The 11,470-nt window shown below is 44.2% G+C and overlaps 1 protein-coding gene across 1 annotated transcript in view; it reads right to left on the bottom strand.

Annotated features, from left to right (window-relative positions):
• Positions 1-341: 341 nt before the first annotated feature.
• The window catches only part of LOC131353960 (transmembrane protein 65-like), a 43,496-nt gene continuing 32,367 nt past the window's right edge, over positions 342-11,470 (bottom strand). Inside the window, exons 5-7 of the mRNA XM_058391128.1 lie at positions 9,330-9,372; positions 4,285-4,390; positions 342-3,473 (exon numbers count right to left, since the gene is read on the bottom strand). Of these exons, the coding sequence (XP_058247111.1) occupies positions 3,321-3,473; positions 4,285-4,390; positions 9,330-9,372 (302 nt within the window). The 3' untranslated portion in view covers positions 342-3,320. The remainder of the gene's footprint in view (positions 3,474-4,284; positions 4,391-9,329; positions 9,373-11,470) is intronic.

Genomic DNA, 11,470 nt, shown 5'->3' with positions numbered 1-11,470 from the left:
GACAGAGAGAGAGAGAGAGAGACAGAGAGAGAGAGACAGAGAGAGAGACAGAGAGAGAGAGAGAGACAGAGAGAGAGAGAGAGAGAGAGACAGAGAGAGAGAGAGAGAGAGAGAGAGAGAGAGAGAGAGAGAGAGAGAGAGAGACAGAGAGAGAGAGAGAGCGAGAGAGAGAGAGGACAGACAGAGAGACAGACAGGCAGAGACAGACAGAGTGATGTCACCACCACATTTCCCTGTTCTTCTGGTGATTATTTCTCTCGTGTTGTTGTCTTCAGGCTCAGATGGAAACACGCTGCTGAAGGTGAAGTAACAGGAAGAAGGAAAAAAAACTGGACACCAGATCTCCTTTCAGAAGTTTAATAAATAAGTCAGCATGCAGGTATAAAAACATTCTGTGGTGTTCTTCACCGTTAATGCATAGTCACTACAAGCTAATGATTAAATCTCTAATCAACACACACACACACACACACACACACTTCTCCACGCTTGTGCTTCCTCCTTTGCTCCAGTGTAACATCACATCACAGAGGTCAGTGAAATCCTGTTCACCTTCGGTCCGTCTCTCAAAGGAGAGACATGGGGTTGCCATGGTTACGCCATTCCACGACAACACGTCATTGCAAACTCCCGGCGGTTTCGATCCCTTTATATCATCATCACAAAAACAACACAGGAACAAATCATTCCAAATCAAACGGCAAAATAAAACCACATGCAGATTTAACGGAGCGTAGAAACGTCCTGCAGAAACTTCCAGAAACAAAGCTGCTGCATTCTCTTTCAGCTCCGTTACCTCAAAGCCACGCCCATAAAGTTTTACATCTCATAATAACCCATTTATTTTAACAATTTAATCGTCTGATATGTCTGAGTTTTAGAAATACTCGCTAATTAGCTTGCGGTCTGATTTTAATTCCTCTGGTAAAAAAGTTTAGCTTTTAATTTTTTTTAAACAGGCATTTTAAACTACATACCGAAAAAAAACCCTTTTTGGAAAAAAATTAAACCTTTTCCAGGTTTAGCCACAGCTAGCCTTTTAGCCTCGAGTGTAGTTGTGTAGCTGGTTGTTGTGGGGTTGTGATAACGGAACTGAAAAGGGCTTTGCAGGGTCACGAGTGTGTTTCTAACATGCTAACAGTGCGCTGATGCCATGGGGTGTGTGTGGAGGCTTTCTCCTCACGTGGCCTCTACATTAAGGCAGAAGCGTGTTATGTAGTGGATATGAAGTGTCTATGTAGTGCGCATACGGATTCCCTGATCCTGCTCACGAGGGCGGGGCTTAAATTGACTTTGATCAGGCTGGATTGTAACAGTCCTAGCATTAGCATGAGTGAGGATTAGCTTCCCAACACAACGTGAACAGGTAGCTAATAGTTAGCTAAGGCTAATAAGCATTGCTAATCAGTTCATTTAGTGTAACGTTTTTTCCCATAGTCCCTTTTGGCTTATTAACAGTAGTAACGTAGCTGATTATTAGCTAGCTTGCTGAGAAACTTTGGTACTGATTTAATTTACAGAAATGTAGTTAATTAGCTAATGTAACTAGCTGAAGTCACAATGCTAAAGTTAGCCAGGATAAAGGAAGTTGAAAGTGTTGCACTGTGCAGAAGAGAATTATATTTTAAACACTAAATCAAGCAGATCACATTTCTAATGTTCTTAAGCTCCGCCCACTTTGACCCCTCAGGACGCATTCAGCTAAATCGGGACGTGCTAGGTTAATGTGTGTGTGTTATTGTGTGTTAACAGGAGGATACGTGGCGTTTTGTTCAGACTCTCACATTTCCATCTCAGTCCTCATGGCTGCCCCCTAGAGGCTCGGGGAGGAAGTCATTTCACTGTGAACCTGAACCTGATTCATAAATAACACACTCCAGCAAACAACACCACTCATATAGTCCTGTGTTCCAGTGTCTAGGATGCAACGAGTTATTTAAACTGATAATGATGACGATGATGATGATGATGGTGGTCAGTAAACTGATTCAGCAGCTAACAGGCTCCACGTCATCCAGTATTTCCCGGAGTATAAACGTCCAGGTTTCTGCTCCACAGGATGTGATTTTATCAGAGGATTCTGCTCCACTTCAATCCTTCAACATTGCAGAAATGAAATCCTTCATGGTTTGACGGAAGCTGAGATGATTTCACTCAAAGCCACGCCCCGTGTTTCTGTTTTAATTGACTTCCTGTAGGTCAGGATGGAGGACGTGAGAGTGACGTCAGCTGGAGGAAGCAGCTAATTATGTTAAATACGTTAAATCCAGAGCTAGCGTCTTCTTGCGAAATCTGAGATTTCAATTTAAATATATTTCATAATAATGGTGGAACAAAAAAAATTAAATATTAATGCTGTTAATTAAATAAAGCTAAAACACAAAATGAAAAAAAAATTATAATTTTAAATCTTCTTTAAATCCAAGTTATTTCATGTCACATAAAATACAAACGTTCTTCTTTTTCCTTCAATCAAAACACAGCGACTTTATAAGAACTCCTGCTTTTAAACATGTGTCTGCTTTCTGGATCACATCATCATGCAGCGTGCAAATATGGAATATAAATAAATAACTGAGAATATCACACACCCCTGACCCCTCCCCCTCTCCTGACCCCTCCCCCATTCACAAAACCTCACATTAACGAAGAAATAAATTGCCTTTTAGGATTTGGTCTTTGGTCGGATTTATGCCTGACGTCTTCTACACGACCACAACAGTCATCTTTTATATATTCTGGGGAAAAAAACGTTCAGCCTTTGTGCTCAGTGAGAATTTCTTTAAATTAATATAAAAAATGTAATTAAATTAAATAAAAAAATAATAAAAAGGCGCTCATGCTAATTAAAAAAAAATCTTGTTAGCCAGATTAGTGCCGGATCTTTTTTTAGAACAATGGAAAAAAAAGGAAAATGAACAGTTCGCGAGAAAAAAAACAGACGAATCAGCGGACTTCCTGTCGTTTCTCGCCCTGATCGTCCTGTTAGCTCTATGTTTAAGCGTGAAATGGAAAGGAAGTGCTCTCGTTATTTTTTTTTTTTTTACACCAATTCTATCGTTAGCATTGTAGAAAAAGAAAAAAACAGACAAATTTGTGTGAAGTAATAAAAAATAATGCAGTTGGAATGGTTGAAGGTTCTCTTCATGCTCTCGTTTCTCAAGAACTTCAGGAACTCACTGAAACACTTCAGCACAACGATGCTGTGAAAGAAAACCATGCGCATACGTGTCGATGAAAAGGCGCTGCCATGTGCAGCTCGGCTCCGGGTTTCAGCTGTCTGTTTTCCTTTAGTCGTGGAGGAGGAGCTTTGTGCTCCATCATGCGCTCTTGGAGGCGGAGTCAGGAGGAGGAGGAGGTGGAGGTGGAGACGGATCCTTGGCCCCATCCTCAGTCTTCTCCTCGTCATCTTTATAGAAGAGGAGAGGAAACATTCCCAGGATGCAGCCGATTCCCACTCCGATGGCTTTTCCCTGCAGGCCGGACACACAGAGGGTCAGTGTGAGGTTACTCTTATCTCACATTTTAAAACACTACTAGATAAAGTGTTCCTTGTTCCTCATCGTCTCCTTATCTAACGAGGCTGGAATCTCGTTATCAGACTGTCAGCTCATCAGCTTCACATTTGGCTAAGGACATCTTCATCTACGCGTCACTTCCAGAGAAAAAACGAAGCTGAGAGGAAATTTCCGGCTGTGGCGCCGATCTAGTGACCTTTTCACCGTTAAATTGGAGCTGTTTAATTAAAACTCCTCCCACACTGAGCTCATCACCCCATCGTTAGATCATTTTAATCTAATAATTAGATTCAGAGTTCTTTAATTCTGCAGCAGTCTGAAGGTTTCTTCCACAGACGCTGAGACGTTTCCTCACCACCACACACTTTAATGCTATCAGATAAATCCGACACGTGTGTATATCAAAACACGCCCACAAATAACCATATATGGTAAACAACTTCCTTTACAGGGCAGAGGTATCAACTATAGCAAGACCGAACTATTTCTGTGTTTAATCTGCTAGGAAAATCCATTTACATTCACTGATAAAAACCTCAGGCAACTTTTTTTGGAAGAAAATCAATAAATAAAATAAAAATAAATCCATGTGGTGCTCAGAGAACAGGCCGGGTGTTTAAAAATAAACCCTATCACCACTGCCCCGAACACTGAGAAGGATTTTTTCTCCTCTCCATTACGATTAAAGAGCGGAGAGAATACAGAAAGACATGTTGATGACGAGGCAGTAGAGGGAGATGGACAGAGGCAGTGATGTGTTACTCACCGTGTGAGAGCTGACTCGAGTCTGCCACATGTCGGCTTGTTTAGGACTCAGATCTGGAATCTGCATGCCGAGTCTACAGGCCAGAGCTTCCACATAACCTGCAAGACTACACACACACACACACACACACACATCAGACACACTGAAGTCCTCGTAAACCACTTATTTGTCTCCTGACACATTTTTCTTAAGTTGAGTTACAGTCATGTGGAACTGAGCCAGCTGTGACAGATGTGTTCAGCTAATTAATTAAATCACACACCATTACCTCTTGCTAGGAGTGTGTGACTCTTCCTCTGAGACGACAGGAGGCACGTCTCCAAATCTGGCAGAAGTCAAACATTTCATACGAAACAGAGCTGCTGTTTCATACCAGGAGTTAACCACGCCTACTTCACTCTGATACACAAGAGGACTGTTATACTAACACAGAACCTCCTTCACAGAGACTAACAAAGAGGCCACACCTACTTCACTGAGATTAATACAGATGACATGCCTCCTTCACTCTGACACATAGAGGCCACGCCTCCTTCGCTGAGACTAACACAGAGGCCACACCTCTTTCACTGAGACTAACACAGAGGCCACGCCTCCATCACTCTGACACCCAGAAGCCACCCCTCCTTCACTGAGACTAATACGGTGGCCACCCCTCCTTCAGAGATGAACACAGAGGCCATGCCTCCTTCACTAAGACAAACACAGAAGCCATGCCTCCATTCCTCTGCAACACAGAGGCCACACCTCCTTCAGAGACACGAACACAGAAGCCACGCCTCCATCACTCTGACACACAGAAGTCACCCCTTCTTCAGAGATAAACACAGAGGCCATGCCTCCTTCACTAAGACAAACACAGAAGCCATGCCTCCATTCCTCTGCAACACAGATGCCACGCCTCCTTCAGAGATGAACACAGAGGCCACGCCTCCTTTACTGAGACACGACTCTTTAACTGAGACTAACATAGAGGCCACACCTCCTTCACTGAGACTAATACACAGACCCTGCCTCCTTCACTCTGACACCCAGAAGCCATGCCTCCTTTACAGATACTAATACGGTGGCCCCTCCTTCAGAGACAAACACAGAGGCCATGCCTCCATTCCTCTGCAACACAGAGACCATGCGTCCTTCAGACAGATGAACACAGATGCCACGCCTCCTTCAGAGACGAACACAGATGCCACGCCTCCTTCAGAGACGAACACAGAAGCCACACCTCCATCATTTCTGACACACAGAAGTCACCCCTCCTTCAGAGACAACACAGATGCCACGCCTCCTTCAGAGACGAACACAGATGCCACGCCTCCTTCAGAGACAACACAGATGCCACGCCTCCTTCAGAGACGAACACAGAGGCCACGCCTCCTTCAGAGACGAACACAGATGCCACGCCTCCTTCAGAGACAACACAGATGCCACGCCTCCTTCAGAGACGAACACAGATGCCACGCCTCCTTCAGAGACGAACACAGAGGCCACGCCTCCATCATTTCTGACACACAGAAGTCACCCCTCCTTCAGAGACAACACAGATGCCACGCCTCCTTCAGAGACGAACACAGAGGCCACGCCTCCATCATTTCTGACACGCAGAAGTCACCCCTCCTTCAGAGACAACACAGATGCCACGCCTCCTTCAGAGACGAACACAGAGGCCACGCCTCCATCATTTCTGACACACAGAAGTCACCCCTCCTTCAGAGACAACACAGATGCCACGCCTCCTTCAGAGACGAACACAGATGCCATGCCTCCTTCAGAGACAACACAGATGCCACGCCTCCTTCAGAGACGAACAGAGATGCCACGCCTCCTTCAGAGACGAACACAGATGCCACGCCTCCTTCAGAGACAACACAGATGCCACGCCTCCTTCAGAGACGAACACAGATGCCACGCCTCCTTCAGAGACGAACACAGAGGCCACGCCTCCATCATTTCTGACACGCAGAAGTCACCCCTCCTTCAGAGACAACACAGATGCCACGCCTCCTTCAGAGACGAACACAGAGGCCACGCCTCCATCATTTCTGACACGCAGAAGTCACCCCTCCTTCAGAGACAACACAGATGCCACGCCTCCTTCAGAGACAAACACAGATGCCACGCCTCCTTCAGAGACGAACACAGAGGCCACGCCTCCCTCATTTCTGACACACAGAAGTCACCCCTCCTTCAGAGACAACACAGATGCCACGCCTCCTTCAGAGATGAACACAGATGCCACGCCTCCTTCAGAGACGAACACAGAGGCCACGCCTCCATCATTTCTGACACACAGAAGTCATCCCTCCTTCAGAGACAACACAGATGCCACGCCTCCTTCAGAGACAACACAGATGCCACGCCTCCTTCAGAGACAAACACAGAGGCCACGCCTCCTTCAATGAGACTGACACAGAGGCCACGACTCTTTAACTGAGATTAACATAGAGGCCACACCTCCTTCACTGAGACTAATACACAGGCCCCGCCTCCTTCACTGAGTCCAGGTGTTTTGACTGTAATATGGATAAAGTCACACTGTAATTTAAGCGTAAATAAATAAAGTTCTGAGTCAGTGATGGATCTGTCCTGCTCTCAGTGGTACTTTATTACAGCTCAGTGATCTCTCACTATATCCTGTATAAAAACACTTCCTGTTGCTCTGAACACCACTCCAGCTCTCTGACCACATAGTAATCACATGAGCCTTTCATGGGAATAAAAAGGAGCTGGTCAGTGAAGGGGCTCTGACTCCGCCCTCCTCCCGAACCTGCAGCATATCGAACGCAGAGATAAACCCGATGGAGGGATTTCAGGATCAGGGAGGGAATAAACTCTAGTTCTCATCAGGATAGATGCTGATGTCCTCTGTCTGGACATGATGTTCCACTGAGAGACGAGGCTGAGCTCCTCACTGCCCAGATAAGAGGATTTATTCACCTTTTCATTTCATTCCTTTTCCTTCTCTTCTTTCTTTTTTTCTGTTTAGTTTTCTATGACTTTAATAATCCATAAAAATATTTACTATATATTTATCTAAAAAAAAGTCTTCACTTTTCCATTCACAAGGATTTATGTTTTGGTATTTTAAGACTCTTTTCTTCTTTATTTCTTTTCTTTCTTAGATCTTTTTTTTTGTTTTTTCAATTATTATTCTTTTTTCTCTCCGTCTCTCAGGAACAGCATAAACACTCCATTAAAAAAATCATTTGTCTTGTCCTACGAAGAAGAACTTTAAAATAAATTCAGTAATTAATTGTTTGCTGAAGTGAATAATTTACTCTTTTTCTTTCTTTCTATTTTTTGTCTTCTTACTCTTTTTACATCCTTTATTTCTCTACATGTCTTTAACAGTGCTGTTCATTTTGGTGTTATCTGTAATATTACTGATTTTGTTTTTCCCAGTCAGGGATTGTGGGTAATGAGGCCTGACATCAATAAAATACAAAAAACAAACAAACAATAGTCATGAAGGGTCACGTGACCATGACTCTAATCCATCAGGAGAATAAATATAGATCGTGAACAAGCACTCGCCATTCAGAGCTCCACTACAAGCTACTGCTTAACAAACAGGGGAGGAAGATCCACAACCTGACTGACCAAGTCATCTCACACTCACACACACACACAAATAAATAAATAAATTTATTTAGTTTAAAGTTTAGTTTTAAATTTATTTATTTATTTATTTATTTAGAGAGAGAGAGAGAGAGAGAGCGACACAGAGTGAAAGAGAGTGAAAGAGAGAGAGAGAGAGCGACACAGAGTGAAAGAGAGAGAGAGAGAGAGCGAGAGAGCGCTAATGGAAGAGAAAGGTCATTCTGGGTCACTTTCATGAGCTGTAATGGAGTCAAGAGCATCATGGGAGGAGGAGGAGTTGATGGTCATGGAACTCCACTGATCCTGTGTGTCTCTCCTCAGGGTTTTAGCCTTTACACACTCAGTCACACATCAGAGACTCATTTGCATATTCATAAAGGAGTCCTGATCATTTGCATATCAACAACTTATAGAGACATCTTTTATATTTATTTATATTAAATAATAATTAATACTCTTTTTATAATAATTAAATGCTCATATTTAAACCTGTATACTGAGACTCTGAATTCCGATCTGATGTTTCCGTCATGTCGCTCGCCTCGTTACCATAGCAACGGGTTAACACTCGGAGACAGGCTCAGACGGCGAGGCTGCTAAAAGCCTGATCTGAACAGGAAATGATCCGAGCTCTTCAGTGTAACGACCTGTCAGAGTGTGTGTGTGTGTGTGTGTGTGTGTGATGACTCACTGACTCACATCACAGAGATGGAGAGAGTGAAGAACTTTCTGGATATGTCTGGGACTGAAGTGTACTGAGGTGTGAAATACAGCCAAACACACACACACACACACACACATTCACACACACACACACAACCTGCATCATCCACATTCCAACTCTTTCTCTGGGCTTTTGACCCTGTCGAGTGTGTGTGTGTGTGTTTGTGTCTGTGTGTGTGTCTGAGGTGTGTGTGTGTGTTTGTGTCTGTGTGTGTGTCTGAGGTGTGTGTGTGTGTTTGTGTCTGTGTGTGTGTCTGAGGTGTGTGTGTGTGTTTGTGTGTGTGTCTGAGGTGTGTGTGTGTGTTTGTGTCTGTGTGTGTGTGTGTTTGTGTCTGAGGTGTGTGAGTGTGTTTGTGTCTGTGTGTGTGTGTTTGTGTCTGTGTGTGTGTCTGAGGTGTGTGTGTGTGTTTGTGTGTGTGTCTGAGGTGTGTGTGTGTGTTTGTGTGTGTGTCTGAGGTGTGTGTGTGTGTTTGTGTCTGTGTGTGTGTCTGAGGTGTGTGTGTGTGTTTGTGTCTGAGGTGTGTGAGTGTGTTTGTGTCTGTGTGTGTGTGTGTGTTTGTGTGTGTGTCTGAGGTGTGTGTGTGTGTTTGTGTCTGTGTGTGTGTCTGAGGTGTGTGTGTGTGTTTGTGTCTGTGTGTGTGTCTGAGGTGTGTGTGTGTGTTTGTGTCTGTGTGTGTGTCTGAGGTGTGTGTGTGTGTTTGTGTGTGTGTGTGATGTCTTACCCGAGTCCAGCTAGATCAGACACCAGGTTTCCGAGAGCAGCAGCTGGAAGAGAATCAGAAGAAGAGAGAGATTAGAAACTCAGTACTGAGGAATATTCTAGCTCTTAACTCATGAAATCTCACTGCACCTTTCTCCTCCTTCTTTCATCCTTTAATTTTTTTATTTTTTCCTTTCCTCCCTCTTGTCTTCCGCTTTCTTTCATTTCCTCATATTTACTTCTCTCCTTCCTTGATGTTCTTCTCCTTGTCTATTTCCTGCCTCTCTTTCCTTCCTTTCCTCTGCATCTTGTTCTTTTCTTTCTATCCTTCTCTTTTTCTTTCATTCCCTTCTCTTCCTATCCTCCTTTCCTTCCTTCCTCTCTGTCCTTTCTCACCTCCACTATTTCTGTATTACCCTCCAGTCTTACCCTTCTTTCCTTTTCTCCTCTTTCAGCCTCTTCTTTCCCTTCTTTCATCCTCCCCTTTTTGCTCTGTCCTTCCTTTCCTCTTCTCTTTCTTTCCTCCCTCTCATCTGTCTGTCTTTCTTTCTTTCCTTCCTTTCAATCTTCTTTCATTCCTTTCCTCATCTCTGTACTTTCTTTCCTTCCCGCTGTAATGTCATCAGTGTGTGGCCATACTGCTCCTCTATGCCCCTCCCCACGCTCCTCCCATTTCTATTCAAATTCTCCTCCCACTTCTGGTCAGATGCCCACATGCTCCTCCTCCTACTAGCCAAATTCTCCTCCTGCACTCCTCCCACTTCTAGTCAAATTCTCCTCACATGCTCCTCCCACTTCTGGTCAAATTCTCCTCACATGCTCCTCCCACTTCTAGTCAAATTCTCCTCACATGCTCCTCCCACTTTTGGTCAGATGTTCCCCCATGGTCCTCCCACTTCTGCTCAGATGCCCATCCCCCAGACCACACCCACTTCTAATCCATTTACTAATAAACTGCTTTCAGCAGTAAAGTGGTGTACAGGTAGCTGTCGCTAATCAGCTTGCTAGCTTGTTGAATGTATTTGTAATTTCTTGTTCGCGAGCTCCAGCTACAGAACTCCGTCCCTCTCCATCACGCATGTATTTTCTCCAGGCGATGCTCGTCCTTTACGCAGACTGACGAGGTGAATCAGTGCTCTGCAGCAGGGAATTATGGGAGTTGGAACTCATCTAGCCAATCAATTATCAGCCATTGATTTAAGTGTCAGAGTAACACGAGTCTCTCAGGTCCTCATTCCAGCAGCGACGCCACACCAAACAGCAGAAGGACAAATTACCAGCAGAGAAATCTCCGGCTCTTGTGAGGAGAATAAAAAGTGACACTGAGGCGTGTGTCGTAGATTAGCGACACACCAAAAGAATCCCAGAAGAATCAGAGTGAGAGAAAGAATGAGAAGAAAGAGAGAAGGAGCTGCTGGGCAGGAAAACCGGACATCCATCAGCGTTCAGCTTGGGTCAGTTCTCACAATGAGTTTATATTAAAAAAAAAAAACAGCACTGACGTCTGATCTGTGTGCTGAGCGCAGACAGACGTCTGGTTCAGACTCATCAGGACGAGGAGCGAGAGGAACAAGAGGATCTCCATCTTCTTCATCTCCCACTGCTCAGTCTGGATAAATATCAGTGCGTCTGTGGTGTTCAGACAGCGAGACGTCTGTGTGTTTCTTCAGCACAGTCACGTCTGATGTGTCTGGAGAACACTGATGTAGAAACTCCAGGATTAGACCATGACTTGGGCTTGGACCGGAGTTTGTAGGACATACTGCTGGACCTGAGATTACGTTTAGATTCAAACCTGAGTTTATGAGAGCTGTACCTTGACTCGGACTCAAGCTTGTGGACTAAATCTTTAACACTGACTTGTGACTCGTTCCTTCATTTTATTCAGATCTGTTGTTTACAGAACTCTACAGAACTTATCCTTTAGGGTCTTTAGATTAGACTTTGAGCAGGTGATCTGACTATAACACGGAGGACAAGAAAATTATGACCATGTATCAAATCTCTATCTTCCCCAAAGCATTGAATGAAAACTAAACCACTCGAGTGAAGTTTGTTGTTCGAGCCTTAAGCTGCTCGGACCTCCTCCTGATGACCAGCTCTGACCTCATTATTCTTTATACAATCTAATAAAAAGGTGGTCAGTCTTCATCAGGGCCGATG

Source organism: Hemibagrus wyckioides, linkage group LG01 (genome assembly GCF_019097595.1).
Source record: "Hemibagrus wyckioides isolate EC202008001 linkage group LG01, SWU_Hwy_1.0, whole genome shotgun sequence".
In the NCBI taxonomy this organism is placed as follows: domain Eukaryota; kingdom Metazoa; phylum Chordata; class Actinopteri; order Siluriformes; family Bagridae; genus Hemibagrus; species Hemibagrus wyckioides.
Note: the sequence above shows the minus strand (reverse complement) of the source record. Positions and strands in the feature narration are given on the sequence as shown.